At 43.4% G+C, this 25,357-nt stretch overlaps 1 protein-coding gene across 1 annotated transcript in view; it reads right to left on the bottom strand.

The window, feature by feature from the left end:
* The window catches only part of LOC137435702 (pleckstrin homology domain-containing family G member 1-like), a 260,745-nt gene that overhangs the window by 159,157 nt on the left and 76,231 nt on the right, over positions 1-25,357 (bottom strand). Inside the window, exon 3 of the mRNA XM_078785132.1 lies at positions 18,118-18,680. Within this exon, the coding sequence (XP_078641258.1) occupies positions 18,118-18,624 (507 nt within the window). The 5' untranslated portion in view covers positions 18,625-18,680. The remainder of the gene's footprint in view (positions 1-18,117; positions 18,681-25,357) is intronic.

Below are 25,357 nucleotides of genomic sequence, written 5' to 3'. Positions count from 1 at the left end.
CCTTTGCTGTCCCTCTTGTAGTTGTAATCTAACCTTCCGAACGAATATAATCTCCTCCGGAGGTCTTGAGAACCGTATCCCTGGTGTCGCGTCATTTTAATCCCAGCCGTGTGTCTTTTCCTTCATTGATCTAGCGTAGCGCGATTAGTCAACGTTCGGGTATAATCGGGTAACTTGTGCAGACGTGGTCATACCAAACCGCTCGGTAAATAACATCTAAGCCACGTCTGTAACAATATCATCAGGTGGATAGATATCAGCAAGTGGATAAATATCATCAGGTGGATATATATCATCAAGTGGATAGATATCAGCAAGTGGATAAATATCATCAAGTGGATAAATATCATCAAGTGGATAGATATCAGCAAGTGGATAAATATCAAGAGGATAAATATCATCAAGTGGATAGATATCAGCAAGTGGATAAATATCATCAGGTGGATAGATATCAGCAGGTGGATAGATATCATCAAGTGGATAGATATCATCAGGTGGATAGATATCAGCAGGTGGATAGATATCAGCAGGTGGATAGATATCATCAAGTGGATAGATATCAGCAAGTGGATAATATATCATCAGGTGGATAGATATCATCAGGTGGATAGATATCAGCAAGTGGATAAATATCATCAGGTGGATATATATCAGCAAGTGGATAGATATCAGCAAGTGGATAAATATCATCAAGTGGATAGATATCAGCAAGTGGATAAATAGCATCAAGTGGATAAATATCATCAAGTGGATAGATATCAGCAAGTGGATAATATATCATCAGGTGGATAGATATCATCAAGTGGATAGATATCAACAAGTGGATAAATATCATCAGGTGGATATATATCAGCAAGTGGATAGATATCAGCAAGTGGATAAATATCATCAAGTGGATAAATATCATCAAGTGGATAGATATCAGCAAGTGCATAAATATCAAGAGGATAAATATCATCAAGTGGATAGATATCAGCAAGTGGATAAATATCATCAGGTGGATAGATATCAGCAGGTGGATAGATGTCATCAAGTGGATAGATATCATCAGGTGGATAGATATCAGCAGGTGGATAGATATCAGCAGGTGGATAGATATCATCAAGTGGATAAATATCATCAAGTGGATAAATATCAAGTGGATAGATATCAGCAAGTGGATAAATATCATAAAGTGGATAGATATCAGCAAGTGGATAAATATCATCAGGTGGATAGATATCATCAGGTGGATAGATATCAGCAAGTGGATAAATATCATCAGGTGGATAGATATCAGCAAGTGGATAGATATCATCAGGTGGATAGATATCAGCAGGTGGATAGATATCAGCAAGTGGATAAATATCAAGAGGATAAATATCATCAAGTGGATAGATATCAGCAAGTGGATAAATATCATCAGGTGGATAGATATCAGCAGGTGGATAGATATCATCAAGTGGATAGATATCATCAGGTGGATAGATATCAGCAGGTGGATAGATATCAGCAGGTGGATAGATATCATCAAGTGGATAAATATCATCAAGTGGATAAATATCAAGTGGATAGATATCAGCAAGTGGATAAATATCATAAAGTGGATAGATATCAGCAAGTGGATAAATATCATCAGGTGGATAGATATCATCAGGTGGATAGATATCAGCAAGTGGATAAATATCATCAGGTGGATAGATATCAGCAAGTGGATAGATATCATCAGGTGGATAGATATCAGCAGGTGGATAGATATCAGCAGGTGGATAGATATCAGCAAGTGGATAGATATCAGCAGGTGGATAGATATCAGCAGGTGGATAGATATCAGCAGGTGGATAGATATCAGCAGATGGATAGATATCAAGTGGATAGATATCATCAGGGTGATAGATATCAGCAGGTGGATGGATATCATCAGGTGGATAGATATAAGCAAGTGGATAGATATCAGCAAGTGGATAGATACCATCAGGGTGAGAGATATCAGCAGGTGGATAGATATCATCAGGTGGATAAATATCAGCAGGTGGATAAATATCAACAGGTGGATAGATATCAGCAAGTGGATAGATATCATCAGGTGGATAGACATCAGCAAGTGGATAGATATCAGCAAGTGGACAGATATCATCAAGTGGATAGATATCATCAGGTGGATAGATATCATCAAGTGTATAGATATAATCAGGTGGATCAATATCATCAGGTGGATCGATATCATCAGGTGGGTGGATCGATATCATCAGGTGGATCGATATCATCAGGTGGATCGATATCATCAGGGTGATAGATATCAGCAGGTGGATAGATATCATCAAGTAGATAGATATCATCAGATGGATAGATATCATCAAGTGGATAGATATAATCAAGTGGATAGATATCATCAGGTGGATAGATATCATCAGGTGGATCAATATCATCAGTTGGATAGATATCATCAGGTGGATCGATATCATCAGGGTGATAGATATCAGCAGGTGGATAGATATCATCAGGTGGATAAATATCATCAAGTGGATAGATATCATCAAGCGGATAGATATCATCAAATGGATAGATATCAGCAAGTGGATAGATATCAGCAGGTGGATAGATATCATCAGGTAAATAGATATCATCAGGTGGATAGATTTCATCAAGTGGATAGATATCAGCAGGTGGATGGATCACATTCAGCAGGTGGATAGATATCGTCAGGTGGATAGATTTCATCAAGTGGATATATATCATCAGGGTGATAGATATCATGAAGTGGATAGATATCATCAGGGTGATAGATATCATCAGGTGGATAGATATCATCAGGGTAATATATATCATCAGGGTGATAGATATCATCAGGGTGATAGATATCATCAGGGTGATAGATATCATCAGGTAAATAGATATCATCAAGTGGATAGATATCATCAAGTGGATAGATATCATCAGGTGGATAGATATCAGCAATTGGATCGATATCAGCAGGTGGATAGATATCATCAGGTAAATAGATATCATCAGGTGGATACATTTCATCAAGTGGATAGATATCAGCAGATGGATGGATCAATTTCAGCAGGTGGATATATATCATCACGTGGATAGATTTCATCAAGTGGATAGATATCATCAGGGTGATATAGATCATCAAGTGGATAGATATCATCAGGGTGATATATATCATCAGGGTGATAGATATCATCAGGGTGATAGATATCATCAGGTAAATAGATATCATCAGGGTGATAGATATCATCAGGGTGATAGATATCATCAGGTGGATATATATCATCAAGTGGATAGATATCATCAAGTGGATAGATATCATCAGGTGGATAGATATCATCAGGTGGATAGATATCATCAAGTGGATAGATATCATCAAGTGGATATATATCATCAGGTGGATCGATATCATCAGGTGGATAGATATCATCAGGTGGATCGATATCATCAGGTGGATCGATATCATCAGCTGGATCGATATCATCAGGGTGATAGATATCAGCAGGTCGATAGATATCATCAATGGATAAATATCATCAAGTAGATAGATGTCATCAAGTGGATAGATATCAGCAGGTGGATGGATATCATCAGGTAAATAGATATCATCAGCTGGATAGATTTCATCAAGTGGATAGATATCAGCAGGTGGATATATATCATCAAGTGGATAGATATCATCAGGTGGATAGATATCATCAGGGTGATAGATATCATCAAGTGGATAGACATCATCAGGGTGATAGATATCATCAGGGTGATATATATCATCAGGGTGATAGATATCATCAGGGTGATAGATATCATCAAGTGGATAGATATCATCAGGGTGATAGATATCATCAGGGTGATATATATATATCATCAGGGTGATAGATATCATGAGGTAAATAGATATCATCAGGGTGATAGATATCATCATGGTGATTGATATCATCAGGTAAATAGATATCATCAGGGTGATAGATTTCATCAGGTAAATAGATATCATCAGGGTGATAGATATCATCAGGGTGATATATATCATCAGGGTGATAGATATCATCAGGTAAATAGATATCATCAGGGTGATAGATATCATCAGGTAAATAGATATCAGGGTGATAGATATCAGCAGTGTGATAGATATCATCAGGGTGATAGATATCATCAGGTAAATATATATCATAAGGGTGATAGATATCATCAGGGTGATAGATATAATCAGGGTGATAGATATCATCAGGTAAATAGATATCATCAGGGTGATAGATATCATCAGGTAAATAGATATAATCAGGGTGATAGATATCATCAGGGTGATAGATATCATCAGGGTGATAGATATCATCAGGTAAATAGATATCATCAGGTGGATATATTTCATCAAGTGGATAGATATCAGCAGGTGTATGGATCAATTTCAGCAGGTGGATAGATATCATCAAGTGGATAGATATCATCAGGTGGATAGATTTCATCAGGTGGATAGATATCATCAAGTGGATAGATTTCATCAAGTGGATAGATTTCATCAAGTGGATAGATATCAGCAGGTGAATAGATATCATGAGGTAGATAGATATCATCAGGTGGATAGATATCATCAGGTGGATAGATATCATCAGGTGGATAGATATCATCAGGTGGATAGATATCATCAAGTGGATAGATATCGGCAGGTGGATAAATATGATCAAGTAGATAGATATCATCAGGTGGATAAATATCATCAGGTGGATAGATATCATCAAGTGGATCGATATCAGCAGGTGGATAAATATCATCAAGTGGATAGATATCATCAGGGTGATAGATATCGGCAGGTGGATAGATTTCATCAGGTGGATAGATATCATCAAGTGGATAGATATCATCAGGTGGATAAATATCATCAAGTGGATAGATATCATCAGGTAAATATATATCATCAGGTGGATATATATCATCAGGCAAATAGATATCATCAGGTGGATAGATATCATCAAGTGGATAGATATCATCAAGTGGATAGATATCAGCAGGTGGGTAAATATCAGCAGGTGGATAGATATCATCAGGGTGATAGATATCAGCAGGTGGATAGATATCATCAAGTGGATATATATCAGCAGGTGGGTAAATATCAGCAGGTGGATAGATATCATCAGGGTGATAGATATCAGCAGGTGGATAGATATCATCAGGTAAATAGATATCATCAGGTGGATAGATATCATGAGGTAAATAGATATCATCAGGTGGATAGATATCATCAAGTGGATAGATATCAGCAAGTGGATCGATATCTGCAGGTGGATAAATATCATCAAGTGGATAGATATCATCAGCGTGATAGATATCAGCGGGTGGATCGATATCGTCAGGTAAATAGATATCATCAGGTGGATAGATATCATCAGGTAAATAGATATCATCAGGTGGATAGATATCATCAAGTGGATATATATCAGCAAGTGGATAGATATCATCAGGTGGATAGATATCAGCAGGTGGATAGATTGATTTCAGCAGGTAGATATATATCAGCAGGTGGATAGATATCAGCAGGTGGATAGATATCAGCAGGTGGATAGATATCATCAGGTGGATAGATATCAGCAGGTAGATAGATATATATCATCAGGTGGATATATATTATCGATAGATCGATTTCAGGAGGTACTCCCAAGGCTCAAATTCAGCAACAGGTATAAGCTACCAGACTGTTATCACAAACGCCACTGTTGGTGGACAAATCCCTTTTTAGCAAAACAGACGTGAAATTGACATAATGAACAGTGAAGTATAGAATTGTTTATTTTATTCCTATTTTAGTTATCAAAATCCATTGAGCTTTTTCAGATAAATTCACGACAACTCTTTATCATGGGCAGGTTGTCCATGATATTATGGCCACTTTTGAGAAATATCCTGGTCAAACTACACAAGGTGAGGTGTAGAATTTTGTCGAATTTTTTATTTTTTTTGAGGAATGTTCTGATGTGGTGTGTCACGCTTACACTCCTTACGCATCTGGGAGGTGGGCAGATGGAGGGAACGGGCTCCTGGTTTGACAAATTGGCCAATCAATGACCATCCCATGAAATTTCAACAAGTGTGGATTTGTAAAAAAAAAAAAAAAGGTGACTCGTCATAAGGACAGAAGCAAGTCGGTGATTCAGCACAGATGTGGTGCCGGTGATGACCTGCGACCATTTTCTATTTCTTCTTCTTCTTCAGTTGTGCCACAGATGCAGTGCTCCGCTCCCCATTGATTGTGGAATAAATGTAGAATCCAGCCAATGTACCGGCATGCAATGGCCTGCTACATGGGCGATTTCAAATCCGCAGGCAACTACGAGATGATGGATGGGAAAGTCGGTACTTTTTAAAGAGAGAATACTCAAGCACGCACAACCGCCACGTGCGACGCGCCAGGCCGATGGTTGATAGTTCATGAGCAGGGCATCAAACTCACACAAGACATCTCAAAGGTGAGTACACACTACCTCTTACTTATTCTGTCATCTTGACACACATAAGTAAGCATGCTCGATCAAATTGATAACCTGAACCCTAACTCTAACCCTAACCTTAACCCTAACAGCTCGATCAAATTGATAACCCTAACCCTAACCCTAACCTCAACCCTAACAGCTCGATCAAATTGCTAACCCTAACCCACCGATCAACTCAAAGCCCTCGAGGCCTCAGCTGTACTTTCGACAAAGAAACTTGCAGCGGTGCAAATAAAATCGTTGTGCCTCAGGGAATGCTTTCTGTCTAATATATTCCGGACTTTCAGCGTGTAACTGTGATTTTTAAATGAACAAAATGGCCGCAGCTCGAATGTTGTGCATTCATCCAAGAGCGCACATTGCTGGCACACAGTAAATGCCAGGAGTATACACTCATCCAGATAATCTGATTATTAATTACACAGATTCTCACCAACATTATATTATGTTCTGAAACTGCTGGAGTGATGATCATCAAAACTTGTTCTTTCGATCCATAACTGACTGTATGTGGCGCCTCTCCAGCGGTTGTGGAATTGAGGCCTGTCGTAGCATGTGTACGGCGCTGAAGCTGCAGGCTGGTACGGTCATGAAGCCGCAGGCTGGTACAGCCCTTAAGCTGCAGGCTGGTATGTCCCTGAAGCTGCAGGCTGGTATGGTCATGAAGCCGCAGGCTGGTACGGCCCTGAAGCCGCAGGCTGGAACGGCCCTGAAGCCGCAGGCTGGAACGGCCCTGAAGCTGCAGGCTGGTACGGCCCTGAAGCCGCAGGCTGGAACGGCCCTGAAGCTGCAGGCTGGTACGGCCCTGAAGCCGCAGGCTGGTACGGCCCTGAAGCCGCAGGCTGGAACGGCCCTGAAGCTGCAGGCTGTTATGGCCCTGAAGCTGCAGGCTGGTATGTCCCTGAAGCTGCAGGCTGGTACAGTCATGAAGCCGCAGGCTGGTACGGCCCTGAAGCTGCAGGCTGTTATGGCCCTGAAGCTGCAGGCGGGTACAGCCCTTAAGCTGCAGGCTGGTATGTCCCTGAAGCTGCAGGCTGGTACGGTCATGAAGCTGCAGGCTGGTACGGCCCTTAAGCTGCAGGCGGGTACAGCCCTTAAGCTGCAGGCTGGTATGTCCCTGAAGCTGCAGGCTGGTACAGTCATGAAGCCGCAGGCTGGTACGGCCCTGAAGCTGCAGGCTGTTATGGCCCTGAAGCTGCAGGCGGGTACAGCCCTTAAGCTGCAGGCTGGTATGTCCCTGAAGCTGCAGGCTGGTACGGTCATGAAGCTGCAGGCTTTTTTTTTTTTTTTTTTTTTTTTTTTTTTTGTATACAAGATCGAGGCTCGTGAAAGAGCGAACATTAATCACACAGAAAGACAAACCGACACATAAAACATATAACATCGGGAGCGGTAGACAAGATGGGGAGAGAGGGGGAAGGACACAAACACAACATTTGAGAGCAGGGACCGAGAGACATGGAGACATCGAGAGATCTGAGAGAGGGCGAGGGCTTTGGGGGGGGGGGCATGGGAAGGGGGTGGTGGGAGAGGTATAAAACATATGGACACTGCCAGGACTTCCAGGAAAGAAGTTGGAATTTCAAACAAGGTGGATCTGGGGTGAATTAGCGGGGGTAGAAAAGATCAAGGTTTTGGATGGGGGAAGATAAGAGATGGTGGTGAACAGCTGTTTTAAAGACCTGGAGGGAGGAGTGGGATTGAAGGGAGTGAGGGAGTTTGTTCCAGAGGCGGGAGAAAAGAGGAATGAAAGAGTGAAGGTGAGCAGAGAGCCGAGATTTCGGCAGTTTAACCATCAGAGGGTTGCTGGCAGATCTTGTGCGACCTGTAGGAATATTTGGGGGACAGAGCACAGAGAGAGCTGGGGGTGCAAGGCCGGAGAGGAGTCGGTAGAAGACAGAAAGACCACCTACCTGCCTGCGGTGAGTGAGTGAAAGGCCCTCAGAGATAGCTTCATCGCGGGAGATTCCAATAATTCTGAATGCTTTGGTTTCAACAGCGTGAAGCCGAGCTAGGCGTGAGGCAGGAGCACCGGCCCATAGGGGAGAACAGTATTCCATTGAGCTGCGGATGAAAGCCTTGTATGTGGTGAGGAGCTCAGGTGTGCCGAGGAAGGACTTCGCACGACGGAGGATGCCCAGTCGGCGACTGGCTTTGGAGGCCAGCTTGGAAATGTGGTTTTCCCAAGAAAGATCATGGCAGATAGTGAGACCCAAAATCTTGAGCGACAGAACTTCTTGGAGAGGATTGTTGAGAAAGTAGATGGGAGGGTTGTCCAGTCGATCTTTTCGGAGAGATATAGTAAGAGTGTGAGATTTGTCAGGATTGAAAGACATGTTCCACTTGTTTGACCAGTCTGTGATTTTGTCCAGGTCTTCAGAGAGTGAGGAGGCAGCAGACTGCCGATCTGAGGGAAGAGAAATGGAGCGGCAGAGAGTGGAGTCATCAGCAAAGAGATAGAGAGGATTTTCGAGAGAGTCAGAGAGATCATTGATGAAGACCAGAAAAAGCACGGGGCCCAGAACACTGCCTTGGGGAACTCCAGCCTGAACAGGAAGAGGAGATGAGAGAAACCCATTCAGGGCCACACGTTGACGACGACTAGAGAGGAAGTCCGCCAGCCATGCGTGGAGATTTCCATGGATACCAAAGGAGGAGAGTTTGGTGAGCAGAGCGGGGTGCCAGACCGTGTCGAAGGCACGTGATATGTCGAGGGAGACAGCTCTAATTTCCTGTTTGGCATTGAGGACCTCCATCCATTGTTGAGACAGCAGAAGCAGCATGTCCAGAGTAGAGTGACCTGGTCTGAAACCAAATTGATGATCAGAGATCAAGCCATTGGAGAAGGGGAAAGATTTCATATCCGAAGCAATGATGGATTCCATGACTTTGCTGATAATTGGGAGAAGGCTGATTGGTCTGTAGTTGCTAGGATCTGTTTTTGCACCTTTTTTGTGCAAAGCGGTGATGTTGGCTGATTTCCAAGCAGATGGCAGTTGACCTTGAGCAAAAGAGAGGGTGAAGTGAACAGAGACAGGGTGAGATAGAGCAGCAGAGCAGGATTTTATGACCCGTGGGCTGATGCCGTCGGGTCCAGTTGCAGAATCAGAGTCGAGGGTTGACAGAAACTTTTCCACCTTGTCAGGAGGAAAGGACACGGAGTCCAGGAGCAGCAGGGTACGACTGGGTATGGTGGGTACAGAGAGGGATGGGTTTGGGACACAAGATTTAGAGGCAAACACAGAGTTGAGGCATTCAGCTTTTTCACGTGCGGAGTCAGCTGTGTGGCCGTTTGAGGTAAGGGAGGGGATGGAGGGGGAACAAACACCAGAAACGGATTTGACCAGACGCCACCAGGATTTGGAAGAGGGAGACAGATAAGAGAGTTCGGTCTTGAGAACGGAGAGATATTGTTTCCTGGCTCTCCTGAGGGTGGACACACACTTGTTTCGGGCTTTGTGAAAGGAAATGAGATTTCCTTCCGTTGGATTTGCTTTCCAGGAGACGAAGGCAAGTTGTTTCTGGGCAACAGCCTCACCACAAGATTCCGTGTACCATGGACGGGAGGAAGGGTATGACAACTGAAGACGAGATGGGATAAATCTGTGCATGAGAGAGAGCAATTTACTTTGGAAGAATTCCCAGGATGAGTTGATGTCAGAGGTGGTAGAGATGGGAGACCAGTCCAGATGATTGATGGCTGCTTGAAGACCGTGCCAGTTGGCCTGAGTGAAATGCCAGACTCGTCGACGCTGAGCAGGCTCCCTGAGGATGGTCAGAGAGATGTCCACTTTAACAAGGACATGATCAGATGATCCGATCGGAGCAGAAGAAGAGCAGCAGACATTTTCAGGGAAGTTAGTCATAACCAAGTCCAGAAGAGAAGATGTTCCGTTGACTGAGATCCGGGTCGGGAAATTGACAGATTGTGTCAGTCCCAGTGAGTCGCAGAAGTCCTTTGCTGAGGAGCCATGGCTGGTGAGAGAGGTACCCACACCCAGCCAACTGGCATGATGACAGTTGAAATCACCACATATGAGGAAGAGAGAGTTGGGATGAGTAGATAGAAGTTGGTCCATATCATCAGACAGCGAGATGTAGATGGAGTCATCACTGTTTGGTGGACGGTACAACACACATATGAACAAGAGGTGGGAGCGAAGGGGAAGCCGTAGCCAGAGGTATTCCTGGGGGTGAGGTGGAGAGAGTGCAGTGCAGGGCGAGTGAGGAAGAGAGTTTTTGATAAAGATAGCAACCCCGCCTCCAGGACGAGGCTCAGGTCTATCATACCAGAGGAGGGAGTAGCCCGGGAGAGATACTATGGAATCAGAGACATCATAAAGGAGGAAAGTTTCTGTTAAGCAGATCTCGTCTGGTTTGACAGAAGCAACCTGTATGGAGAGATCAGTTAAGTTTGAACGAAGGCCCCGGATGTTTGAGGTCCATACCGTTAATGAAGAGGAAGGGGGAGCATCAGATACAGAACAGGGGGGAGGAGGGGTAGGGTAAGATGTGGAAGAGGTGGAAGAGGTAGGGAGAGCTGTTGAAGGTGTGTCAGAGATTTCAGAATAGCTCGGAGAAAGGGGGGGATGGGGCGGACAAAAGGTTTGATGGTGATTGGGTGAGCCACAATGAGGTGTTATTTGAGGAGGGGGAAGAGCGAGGCAGAAGGTTGGGGGAGATGGAGGTGAGAGTTTGAAGGGGGAAGAAGCGGGGAGGACGCTTTGAGGAGGGGGAGTGAGAGGGGGGGAATTGAGAAGCAATGAGGGTGGGGAGATTTGAAGGGGAGGGGTGAGGGGGGAGTTTGGGAGGGAAGGGACAAGGGGAGGGATTTGAAAGGGATGGGATATGGGGGAGATTTGGAGGGGAGGGGTGAGGCAGGAGTCTAGGAAGGGAGGGGCGAGGGGGCGTCTTGGCGGGGAAGGGTGAGGGGTAGTTTAGGAGGGAGGGGGCAAGGGGGGAGATTTGAAAGGGATGGGTGATGGGGAAGATTTGGAGGGGAGGGGTGATGGGGAAGATTTGGAGGGGAGGGGTTATGGGGAAGATTTGGAGGGGAGGGGTGAGATTGGATTTTTGAAAGTGTACGATTTATGGGAAACGAACATTTATTGCAAAATGAGTTTCTTGTGACCTTCGAGTTAAAAATACGTTTAAGGATGCTGGATGGAGGATGGAGTGCAGGAGAGTTTAGGGAATGTAGAAAAAAGGCACTATAGGAGATGGATATTTTTTTGGGGATGAATTGATTTGGTGAGCAAGTCGAAAGCAGCCTTTTAAAGAAGAAGAAGAAAAAGGTGTTATAAAATATAACGGAATACATAACTTGAGGGGAAAGTGTAAACATTGAAGGTTAATGAGTGAAAACTATCTGGGGAAATGGGGGAGAAACACGTGGTCGAAGAATGAACGAACGAATAAGAATGAATAAACGAATGAGAACAGAGAAGGAAATGTTTTTTTTTTGTTTGTTTTGTTTTTTTGAGTTGAGAGTTACACAAGGAAGTAGGCTATGGGTGAAAAGGATGGGAATACAGAGAACGAAAGTTATTGGATCACAAACGACGGACCACTGAGAGAAAAACAAAGCCTCAAGGTTGTACAGTGCACACTGTACAAGGCCTCAAGACACGACACGAATTAACACGATTTTCAATACAGGTATATATTGAGAATAGGCTGGTATGTCCCTGAAGCTGCAGGCTGGTACGGTCATGAAGCCGCAGGCTGGTACGGCCCTAAAGCTGCAGGCTGGTATGTCCCTGAAGCTGCAGGCTGGTACGGTCATGAAGCTGCAGGCTGGTATGTCCCTGAAGCCGCAGGCTGGTACGGTCATGAAGCCGCAGGCTGGTACGGCCCTAAAGCTGCAGGCTGGTATGTCCCTGAAGCTGCAGGCTGGTACGGCCATGAAGCCGCAGGCTGGTACAGCCCTTAAGATGCAGGCTGGTATGGTCATGAAGCTGCAGGCTGGTATGTACCTGAAGCTGCAGGCTGGTACGGTCATGAAGCCGCAGGCTGGTACGGTCATGAAGCCACAGGCTGGTATGTCCCTGAAGCTGCAGGCTGGTACGGCCGTGAAGCTGCAGGCTGGTACGGCCCTGAAGCTGCAGGCTGGTATGGCCCTAAAGCTGCAGGCTGGTACAGCCCTGAAGCTGCAGGCTGGTACGGCCCTGAAGCTGCAGGCTGGTATGGCCCTAAAGTTGCAGGCTGGTACACCCCTGAAGCTGCAGGCTGGTATATGGCCCTAAAGCTGCAGGCCGGTACAGCCCTGAAGCTGTCGGCTGGTACTGCCCTGAAGCAGCAGGTTGGTACGGCCCTGAAGCCGCAGGCTGGTACGGCCCTGAAGCAGCAGGTTGGTACTGCCCTGAAGCCACAGGCTGGTACGGCCCTGAAGCCGCAGGCTGGTACGGCCCTGAAGCTGCAGGCTGGTACGGCCCTGAAGCCGCAGGCTGGTACGGCCCTGAAGCCGCAGGCTGGTACGGCCCTGAAGCAGCAGGTTGGTACTGCCCTGAAGCCGCAGGCTGGTACGGCCCTGAAGCCGCAGGCTGGTACGGCCCTGAAGCCACAGGCTGGTATGGCCCTGAAGCCGCAGGCTGGTACGGCCCTGAAGCTGCAGGCTGGTACGGCCCTGAAGCTGCAGGTTGGTATGGCCCTAAAGCTGCAGGATGGCAGCATTTAGCAAGACGGCCACAAAACCAAATGTAATTAAGGTATTTCAATCTCTGTAGGCCTATGCTGGAGTGGGATTGCTCGGCGTTTCTTACAGCAAGTTTGAGAAGTTGAACCATTGAAATAAAATCTGATCTTTATAGGCACCACGAGCAAGCTAATTGGTAGCTGAGAATAGATTGAATTGGTTTGCTGATGTGATGAGAGAGAGAGAGAGAGAGAGAGAGAGAGAGAGAGTGTGAGTGTGAGTATGTGGTGAAGCAAATTATAGGGAGAGGATTGCCAGGAAGAAGGAGAAGAGGAGCCCAAAAACTAGATGGAAGGATGCGGTGGTGAGAGATTTAGAAGTTATGGTATTGGAAGAAGAATGGACAATTGACAGAAGATGGAGAACCAGGTGATCAACCAACATTGTGGCAACCCCATGTAAAAACGGGCATACCATATAATTCTTTACTATTTGTCATTTAGTTGCTTATGTACACCTATGTCATCCAGTGCTCCCAATCCATGGTGGTGGATCCATGATAGTGCCTCGTTGAGATTGAACTCTTTTTCTGTTAGGCCACGCTTGCGAGCCCAATGTACTAACGCACTTGATATCGAACATGCATAAAGGTTTCCCGATATCTACATAGTACAATATGATGTAATGAGCAAATGTTTGGCAACGACGAGACATTCAAAGACTTGTAACAACAACATACAATTGTCAAATAAATGGCAACTTCCGTTTGTCTTTCAATCTTCTTCTTCTTCTTTACCGGCCACAATTATTTCCACATTGGCCTGGTGCTGGCTTATTGGTTAAGTTGGCTGGCTTAACATATTAGGGTCTTTTGTTCGAGCCCCTGTCGTGCCGTTACATACCACCAGGTGGGTTGACTCAACCCGTCATCCTTCTGACATCAGCAAAATGAGTACCGGCTGATTGTAAAATTGACACAAACGCACTTCCAGAAGATGATGCAGAAGATGATAATTCGCCTTCTCTTCCCGAAGGACACGATGGGATCTTTAGAGTTCACCAACTAATGCCAACATCAACAGAGGATATGATAATTTTTTAAGTGAGTCTTCACCTGTAGGCCCATGCTGGCTTATACAAAAGGTATCAAAAGGTATCAAAAGTAGATACAAAAGGTAACAAAAGGTATCAAAAGTTGATACAAACGGTATAAAAAGGTATCAAAAGTAGATACAAAAGGTAACAAAAGGTATCAAAAGTTGATACAAACGGTATAAAAAGGTATCAAAAGTAGATACAAAAGGTAACAAAAGGTATCAAAAGTTGATACAAACGGTATAAAAAGGTATCAAAAGTAGATACAAAAGGTAACAAAAGGTATCAAAAGTTGATACAAACGGTATAAAAAGGTATCAAAAGTAGATACAAAAGGTAACAAAAGGTATCAAAAGTTGATACAAACGGTATAAAAAGGTATCAAAAGTAGATACAAAAGGTAACAAAAGGTATCAAAAGTTGATACAAACGGTATAAAAAGGTATCAAAAGTAGATACAAAAGGTAACAAAAGGTATCAAAAGTTGATACAAACGGTATAAAAAGGTATCAAAAGTAGATACAAAAGGTAACAAAAGGTATCAAAAGTTGATACAAACGGTATAAAAAGGTATCAAAAGTAGATACAAAAGGTAACAAAAGGTATCAAAAGTTGATACAAACGGTATAAAAAGGTATCAAAAGTTGATACAAAAGGTATCAAAAGTAGATACAAAAGGTAACAAAAGGTATCAAAAGTTGATACAAACGGTATAAAAAGGTATCAAAAGTTGATACAAAAGGTATCAAAAGTGATTGGGCCAAAAACGATACATAGCATGATATCTCAAAAAGTTGTAGATGAATTATGACGAAACTTGGTGGATGAGTTGGTCAGGCAACAAGAACAAGCCAATTAGATTGTGGTTCCGGTCCGGATGAATATCCGGCCTATCAGTTGATACAAAAGGGAAACTATTCAGCCTGGTGGAGGTATGTGGTCTACCGAGTGCCGTTCTGCTCAGGTAATGCACTCATTTTCGATTTGGGTATTATCTTTACTCATATATGGTCAGTCTGGTTGCAGCAACCAACTAGTTTATTTAGGCCTAAGCGATGAAATGCAATTTGCTAATAAGCAGGGTATCGGGTTCAACATTATATCAGTTGTGAAAATGAGACAATTGCCACAGTATAACAGGACATCATTTGCTTAGTGGTGACAACACTTCCTTTGTTCGAAGGAATTGACAATAAGTTGGCAAATTCTGCAAGGCTGTGCCAAATGAAAACAAAACTTCCACTTTGCTTTCAGGGCAGACATTTTTTACACCGGCTTCTTAAATATCATTAGCTTCTTCTTCAGGCAGACATTTTTTACACTGGCTTCTTAAATATCATTAGGTTCTTCTTCAGGCAGACATTTTTTACACTGGCTTCTTAAATATCATTAGCTTCTTCTTCAGGCAGACATTTTTTACACTCGCTTCTTAAATATCATTAGCTTCTTCTTCAGGCAGACATTTTTTACACTCGCTTCTTAAATATCATTAGCTTCTTCTTCAGGCAGACATTTTTTACACTGGCTTCTTAAATATCATTAGCTTCTTCTTCAGGCAGACATTTTTTACACTGGCTTCTTAAATATCATTAGCTTCTTCTTCAGGCAGACATTTTTTACACTCGCTTCTTAAATATCATTAGCTTCTTCTTCAGGCAGACATTTTTTACACCGGCTTCTTAAATATCATTAGCTTCTTCTTCAGGCAGACATTTTTTACACTGGCTTCTTAAATATCATTAGCTTCTTCTTCAGGCAGACATTTTTTACACTGGCTTCTTAAATATCATTAGCTTCTTCTTCAGGCAGACATTTTTTACACTGGCTTCTTAAATAGCATTAGCTTCTTCTTCAGGCAGACATTTTTTACACTCGCTTCTTAAATATCATTAGCTTCTTCTTCAGGCAGACATTTTTTACACCGGCTTCTTAAATATCATTAGCTTCTTCTTCAGGCAGACATTTTTTACACTGGCTTCTTAAATAGCATTAGCTTCTTCTTCAGGCAGACATTTTTTACACTGGCTTCTTAAATATCATTAGCTTCTTCTTCAGGCAGACATTTTTTACACTGGCTTCTTAAATAGCATTAGCTTCTTCTTCAGGCAGACATTTTTTACACTGGCTTCTTAAATATCATTAGCTTCTTCTTCAGGCAGACATTTTTTACACTGGCTTCTTAAATATCATTAGCTTCTTCTTCAGGCAGACATTTTTTACACTCGCTTCTTAAATATCATTAGCTTCTTCTTCAGGCAGACATTTTTTACACTCGCTTCTTAAATATCATTAGCTTCTTCTTCAGGCAGACATTTTTTACACTCGCTTCTTAAATATCATTAGCTTCTTCTTCAGGCAGACATTTTTTACACTCGCTTCTTAAATATCATTAGCTTCTTCTTCAGGCAGACATTTTTTACACTGGCTTCTTAAATATCATTAGCTTCTTCTTCAGGCAGACATTTTTTACACTGGCTTCTTAAATAGCATTAGCTTCTTCTTCAGGCAGACATTTTTTACACTGGCTTCTTAAATATCATTAGCTTCTTCTTCAGGCAGACATTTTTTACACTGGCTTCTTAAATATCATTAGCTTCTTCTTCAGGCAGACATTTTTTACACTCGCTTCTTAAATATCATTAGCTTCTTCTTCAGGCAGACATTTTTTACACTGGCTTCTTAAATAGCATTAGCTTCTTCTTCAGGCAGACATTTTTTACACTGGCTTCTTAAATATCATTAGCTTCTTCTTCAGGCAGACATTTTTTACACTGGCTTCTTAAATATCATTAGCTTCTTCTTCAGGCAGACATTTTTTACACTGGCTTCTTAAATATCATTAGCTTCTTCTTCAGGCAGACATTTTTTACACTGGCTTCTTAAATATCATTAGCTTCTTCTTCAGGCAGACATTTTTTACACTGGCTTCTTAAATATCATTAGCGTCTTCTTCAGGCAGACATTTTTACACTGGCTTCTTAAATATCATTAGCGTCTTCTTCAGGCAGACATTTTTTACACTGGCTTCTTAAATATCATTAGCTTCTTCTTCAGGCAGACATTTTTTACACTGGCTTCTTAAATATCATTAGCGTCTTCTTCAGGCAGACATTTTTACACTGGCTTCTTAAATATCATTAGCTTCTTCTTCAGGCAGACATTTTTTACACTCGCTTCTTAAATATCATTAGCTTCTTCTTCAGGCAGACATTTTTTACACTGGCTTCTTAAATATCATTAGCTTCTTCTTCAGGCAGACATTTTTTACACTGGCTTCTTAAATATCATTAGCTTCTTCTTCAGGCAGACATTTTTTACACTGGCTTCTTAAATATCATTAGCTTCTTCTTCAGGCAGACATTTTTTACACTGGCTTCTTAAATATCATTAGCTTCTTCTTCAGGCAGACATTTTTTACACTGGCTTCTTAAATATCATTAGCTTCTTCTTCAGGCAGACATTTTTTACACTGGCTTCTTAAATATCATTAGCTTCTTCTTCAGGCAGACATTTTTTACACTGGCTTCTTAAATATCATTAGCTTCTTCTTCAGGCAGACATTTTTACACTGGCTTCTTAAATAGCATTAGCTTCTTCTTCAGGCAGACATTTTTTACACTGGCTTCTTAAATATCATTAGCTTCTTCTTCAGGCAGACATTTTTACACTGGCTTCTTAAATATCATTAGCTTCTTCTTCAGGCAGACATTTTTACACTGGCTTCTTAAATATCATTAGCTTCTTCTTCAGGCAGACATTTTTTACACTAGCTTCTTAAATAGCATTAGCTTCTTCTTCAGGCAGACATTTTTACACTAGCTTCTTAAATAGCATTAGCTTCTTCTTCAGGCAGACTAGCTGGTCGTGAAGGAAAATTTGCCCCTTGACCTGTTACTTAGCAAGACAAAAGGTATCTGCGGGGCTTTTTCTTACCTCGACGATGCTGCGCAGGTCTCGGACGTACATTCGCTCCGTCTGCAGAACCTCAAGAACCACACGGTCCAGGTAGGAAAGCTTCGGGTCAGAGGCCATGGCTTCTGTGGCAATGGGGGCGTAAATCAGATCCGGCCGTTGCGATTCGCGTTGGTCTTGACCCCCGGAGTTCCCGTTACCGACGGCGTTGAAGTCACAAGGTGTCCCGGCGGGATGATCGTGCAGCGTCGGGAGGTCGGTGCGGCTGCCATCGCCCTCACGGTCACTGCAATAACAACCCGAATCCGCGTGCTGCGACGCAGAGGCCGAGGAAGCGAGCGTGACGCTGCTTCCAAAGGAAGAGTGGCTGTCACGTGAAGACGAAGATGAAGAGGAAGACATCATGGAGCCAGCGTCTATGCTGTGCGCAGTCGTAGTCGGTACAGCCAGGGCGCTGCTGCATTCAAACGATAAACTGGACGCGTTGGAGCTCACGCTGACCGGACGGTTGTGGCCGGGGGCCTCCATGGTCGTGCCTTGTAAGGTCTCCTGTTTCTTCTGCACAAATTGAGATCTTGCCAAATCTGCAAACACATGCGAGAAGATACACTATAATTATTATTGTAGGCACACCGCACCAGTTGGGCATCAAACAGTAAACGAAAGGGAAGCTTATTGCTATTGCTTGAGGCACAATGGAATATGCCATAAAAAGTTGGTTTGAGAGTTTCACTCACTTAGTTATTTGAGTAAGTTAGTGATAAATGGATATTTTCTAGTGAGTTGCCATGTGACATACATTCCAGCATACCGTCAAAATTAGGACATTAATGAATTATTTCCCACCGATTAGACACTGTTCTGATAGGTAGATAAATATATTCACAGGAACTTGCAGTGGAACATGTTCTTTTCAATCCTCTCCTGGATTTTGTGGAATCTAAAGCTCTCAAAATTATTGGAACCTCCCGCGATGAGTCCGAGAGGCAAGGTCTGTTGCTCTCACATCGCAGGCATGTCGGTGGTCCCTCTGTTTTTTTTACCCCCCTCTTCTCAGATACTGCCCCCTCTCCTCTCTTAGTCCTCCAACCCTCCCTTATCGATCCCAGGATGCCTTCTACTTCCAGTAACTCCTTCCTGGTTAAACTTCCAAAACCCAGACCGTCTGCACACATCAAGTCTTTTACTTCGCGCTTCACCCCTCTAATGACACCTACCAGAGGCTGGTCTGCCTCGCTCGTCCCTCCAGGGCTCTTCTCCATCATGTCATCCCCCAATTCTGACACATGATCTTTATTACCCCCATGAACCTTTGCTAACCCGACCTAGTTTCAGTACTTGCGCTAATTTCAGTGATTCCTCCGCTCCTCCCTTTCCTCTTATTACATTCGCCTGAGGAGAGGGTATTGCATTTGAGTCGGTTTGTTTGTTTGTTTGTCTGTCTGTTTGTCCGCACAGAATAAATATGATTTTCTCTGGAATAGTTGGTCCGATTGACAGGAAATTTTCGCCATAAGTGCAACTCCACCTGTATAATGTTTTTATTGATCATTATGACGTCATAGGTCACGTGGTTCGGCCGCCATCTTGGAAAAAACGAAAAACTTTGCACCTCTATATCTCCGAAAGTGCTGAATAGAAAAAATTGAGACATGGTTCATTGTAAAGAACTCTCCATGGGGAATAAAATATGTTAATGTGATGTCATAGGTGCCTCCATTATGACGTCATAATTCGACAAGTACAAAACTTCATCCGATCAAGATGAAATTTCTTGACCATAATCTAGGAATCAATTCGTGCAGAAAAAAATTAATGATGACGTCATCGGTCACGTGGTTCGGCCGCCATATTTGTTTTAACACAAAACCCTTAAAAATCACTGAAAATACATCGTGGTGAGGGTTTGCAATCTCTGATTGCTCTTTTTCTTGTTCTGTTTGGTTCATTCTCTTGATGTTTGAACCTTGCTCTTCCATGAACTTCACTCTTCTCAAACAAAATAAATAAAACGACTTCATTGATGACCTTTTTGGGGGGTTTTGAGCACTGTTCTTTGATTAATGCCTTATTGATTTAAAGCCACCAAATATATTTGATGAAAAAGACACATCTAACCTCCATGATGCTGTTCAATTCTGGGAGGCCTCGACGGTGTAAAAAGAGACTACCGATGGTGATAAGACTGGGATTTCATCGTACGTCTTTTCGTTTCAAACAAGTACCCTGAAGAGTAAAGCTGTCCTCTCGTTAACGTGTTTCAATTGAAGGTTAATTAATTTATTTATTCCCGGCGCAATGACAACAATGAAAGTTGCTATCCAGTATCATACATAAATACTTTGAACCACAATGCTCTGGGGCAAATGCTGTGATGGAATGCTTTGGATCGCAGCCAAGGCAAGTGTCTCCTCAGTGTAACCAGTCTGGTCATAAATCATGGGGGAATGAAAACAAAGCTGCCGTGAAGTTATAAATGCGCCATTGATGGCATATCCTCAGCTGTTTAAATTATTGTACAAGTCTATGAAACTACGCTGCTTAAATTGACCGCACCAATCGAGGACAAAATGGCCATTTCGTTACTGATTAAAATCGCAATACACGAGACACTTCCGAATTATAATATCTGGAGGAATCGTTGTATTGCGACACGAAGTGTGGAAATCATTCTGGATGCACCTTCATTTTTTTTTTTTGGAAAGGGGAAAAGGAGGGTGGGGGAGGTGGAGGGGACATAAAAGGGCAGAAGGGAATGTTTTTTAATCAGATTATCATTATTATTATTATTATTATTATTATTTTAGCGCATGAAAACTCGCCAATCCAACAAGGGCAACCAACTCTTGACTTCCAAACCTTCATTTCCAAAGTGTATGAGTTTTCCAAAAAGATTTGTTTGTGCCCTAATCTGCAGAGAACCATATGTTAACATGTTAACAGCATCACCGCTGCTCAATAATTATATCGATGCAACCAGCAAACCGGATTCAGGAAGGAATCCCAATCACAAGATTTGCTTGGTGGCCTCATCAGAGTTTCGACAGGTAGTGCCGGTACTGTTATGGTCTGCTCGGTATCAGCAAGTTGCTTCAATCGGTATGGAAATAATATATATATATATATCTGTATAAGCTAGTGTGAAAAAATTCTGACTCAACCTGGGACTCGAACCCATGAACCTCATCACTTATGCGGTGACAGCCCACTGAGCTATTGAGTCTCCGGGATCACAACATTTGATTAGTCGCCCCTCAGAGTTTCGACAGGTAGTGCCGGTAATGTTATGGTCTGCTCGGTATCAGCAAGTTGCTTCAATAGGTATGCTCGTAATATATATATATATATATCTGTATATTCTATATATAATACGAGTATATAAGAGGCTAATGCTGTCTGTCTGTCTATCCATCCCACCCTGAAAGACGGAAACGCTCGGAGAGAAATATTACTAAGTAAAAGTTGCTTCAAATAATCCAAACATATGGGAAAATTGTAATTTTGTCAATCGGACAAGAAATTGAACCCAGGCGGTGTATAGGAAACAGGCTGCTGCCTTGATCACATGGATTTTTTTTTTTTTCTGTTAAAAACATATATGGCCTCCCATTTTTATGTCTTTTTAGCAGCACAATAATAAAAGTCTTCCTTTTATCTTTTTTTGTATTGTGGCAATTTTACCACGGGTTTCTCCCGGCCTATTATAACATGAGTTCCCTTACAAGTATCTTCAACACTGCAGGAGGAGACCATCAGGCCCATCAAGCCTGTGCAATGGTTGCCAACCCATGGTTGTTTGACCGCCCTCCATCCTTTTTAAATGCCGAGCCTCAAGCGGCACGTGTCGTTTTTTAAGTCTTTCGCATGACTCGGTCAGGAGTCGCATTTCAGGCCTGGTCAGCACTGGTATGACTTCAGGTCTGACCACTGGGGTTGTATTTGTATCACTGACCTCCCAGACTCAGAGAGGACGCTCTCACATTACGCCACCGAGTCTGGTTAGTAATAAATTAGTGCTGGTAAGTACTGCAAGTACTCATCGCTAGTAGTTTGTCATCTCCGGGAGTTAAATTTGAAGAAACGTGACTGTACAAATTACCATGTGCGGAAGAATAAAGTAACACCCTGATTCGTGCAACGTGAAAGGGAAAAGTTCTGGTCGTAACAATAAATGCTCCAAATGATAAACTGCTTCACTCTGGGTACACCCCGCATCACAATCGCATGCAAAAACCGAGTTACATAGTCATGGAACAATCTGTGAAAATGAGGGAGGAGGTTTCTTTCAAAAGGACAACCTCAAGAAACATTGTGGTGATGGATGCCCTCCAATCCGTGACTCATGTCTGCAGCACTCGTAACTTTAGGGGGGAAACCGCCTGTGCTTTCAAACAAAAACCTCAAATATTTGGGGTATACATCTGGAAAAGCTAGGCCGCAAAAGGTTATGCACAACACCCCTGCCATTACCTTTCACGAGTCAGGACCCGATCCTGCGTACCGCTCTTGTTCTAACCCCAAAAGAGTTATCACACCCCCACGCAACGTTTGTTGCTAAAACAAAGAGGAAACACGTGACGTTTTTGTAAACGCAAGTAGCAAGGAGCCATGTAGACTTTACGATCAGGGTTTAGTAGTTCATACAACATGCCGTTCATGCATGTCTGACATTGTAATCGTTTTCTGATACAATGCGAACCGAATCTTCATGGAACCGGTGGCGCGGTAGTGAAGGACACACTGCGGTTGGTAATCCAGAGGTGTGGTGTTCACCTCTGACCGAAGGTAACGCGTTCAAGATGAGGATTCTAACTTCCTGAAGAATGAGCTCGTCTGAAGAAGGTCGCTGAGAAATCTTGAATCGGCAACCAAAAAGCCAACCCGGCTCACTTCAGGGAAGGACGCAATTTGCTTTCCAAGCTCAGGCCTCTCTTACACCTTCATTTAATGGGCGACTCTTAGATTTATTCAGGGAACTTAGGATGGCCATCAAAAAAAAGGTCGTCTGTAAAAGGCAATACCGCTCACATCTTCCATCTACTATATAAGAGAGCCGTTGGTCTGTCTGTGTGTGTGTCTGTCTGTCTGTCTGTGTCACCATTTTTATCAGAGATGGCTGAACGGATCTCCGTCAAACTTTCAGAGGTTCATCAGTGAGTGCCTGGGAGTGTTTTAGGCAAAACTAATAAAAAATTCTTTTTTAAAAAGTTTGTTTTTTTGGATTTTTAAAATATCGCTCGATAGTGCCGAAGCCTGTTTGATTAATGACAGTTATATACAAGTACATATTCGCATAAATAAATACAAAACAATCACCAGACATTTGAATACAAATAATAAAACAATTCCGGAAGCGCTTGAAGTTGGTGGTCAGGCTTCTTCTCCTTCCTGAACGTCATCATGCTTAACTCAGAAACGTGATGAATGGCACATTCAGCAGCAGATATTCAACGAAAAGGTAAAATGATGATTTGACATTTGTGATGGATTCTGATTTGGATGCAATTGCTTTTCCATGATATTGGCCCTCATTTTAAACATGTTAATGTTTATTTTTCGCTTGAGAAACGCCAGGTACTCCAACTATAAACACTTTTATACTTTACTCGGGGTACAAAATACAACCTTTATCTGCGGGGTAACAGGCTATGTGGCCGCGGCCTTATTCAGGGGTGTAGGGGGACCGGGAGAGGGGTGTAAATTCTCGATGTAAATGTGTACCGTGTAGCACCACCTGGTGATGGTGGCAGGGGGTATTATAATTTCCTTTTTTACCTGTGCAACACTGAGGTAACGGAAATTTTTTCCTCTTTCCCTCCCCCCCCCACCCCCAACGGAGGGGCCTGTCAAAGCCATCCTCCCCCTGTTTCCCACGGTGGTTATCCTTCTCCTGCTTTCCACGGTGATTATCCTTTTCCTCCTGCTTCCCATGGTGGTTATCCTTCTCCTCCTGCTTCGCACAATGGTTATCATTCTCCTCCTGCTTCCCACGGTGGTTATCCTTCTCCTCCTACTTCCCACGGTGGTTATCCTTCTCCTCCTTTTTCCCACGGTGGTTATCCTTCTCCCCATGCTTCCCACGGTGGTTATCCTTCTCCTCCTTCCCACGGTGGTTATCCTTCTCCTCCTGCTTCCCACGGTGGTTATCCTTCTCCTCCTGCTTCCCACGGTGGTTATCCTTCTCCTCCTGCTTCCCACAGTGGTTATCATTCTCCTCCTTCTTCCCACGGTGGTTATCATTCTCCTCCTGCTTCCCACGGTGGTTATCCTTCTCCTCATGCTTCCCACGGTGGTTATCCTTCTCCTGCTTCCAACCATGGTTATCCTTCTCTTCCTGCTTCCCAAGGTGGTTATCCTTCTCCCCATGCTTCCCACGGTGGTTATCCTTCTCCCCATGCTTCCCATGGTGGTTATCCTTCTCCTCCTTCCCACGGTGGTTATCCTTCTCCTCCTGCTTCCCACGGTGGTTATCCTTCTCCCCATGCTTCCCACGGTGGTTATCCTTCTCCTGCTTCCCACGGTGGTTATCCTTCTCCCCATGCTTCTCCACGGTGGTTATCCTTCTCCTCCTGCCTTCCACGGTGATTGTCCTTCTCCTCCTGCTTCCCACGGTGGTTATCCTTCTCCTCCTGCTTCCCACGGTGGTTATCCTTTCTCCTACTTCCCACGGTGGTTATCCTTCTCCTCCTGCTTCCCACGATGGTTATCCTTCTCCTCCTGCTTCCCACGATGGTTGTCCTTCTCCTCCTGCTTCCCACGGTGGTTATCCTTCTCCTCCTGCTTCCCACGGTGGTTATCATACATCGGGAAACCTTCCACTGATTCCATCCATTGGTCTGCCTATCCAGTGACACAGATCGATACGCGTCTCCACAAGCAAGTCAAATCCTTCATTTCTTCAACGACTTCAACGTAATGTTTAGCCTCCAACGTACTTGAGTTTTTACACGTATAACCATTGCGTTCTTAATCATTTTCAAAAATGTTTGACACCCTTATAATGCGTTTGAAAAACTTCTGCCCCCCCCCCCCCCTCCCCAACACCAGTTTTCACTACGTTCCCGACCCTTCTAACCTTTCCCCCTCCTCCCTCCCAACACTAACTTGCCCTTCTCTACAGCGATGAGTAATCTGCATGTGCAAAGTCAGCTTTGTACATCGGAGGCCACATCGATCACTCCACACTCCCCCGTCTGCCCCGCGGAACATCACTTGTACGTCGAGGAGAGTCCAGCAAGTACAACACGCGAGCGAGTCATTT

This window comes from Myxine glutinosa, chromosome 9, assembly GCF_964187855.1.
Source record: "Myxine glutinosa chromosome 9, kmMyxGlut1.1, whole genome shotgun sequence".
Classification (NCBI taxonomy): domain Eukaryota; kingdom Metazoa; phylum Chordata; class Myxini; order Myxiniformes; family Myxinidae; genus Myxine; species Myxine glutinosa.
The sequence above is the reverse complement of the archived record's forward strand: the minus strand, read 5'-3'. Positions and strand labels throughout refer to the sequence as shown.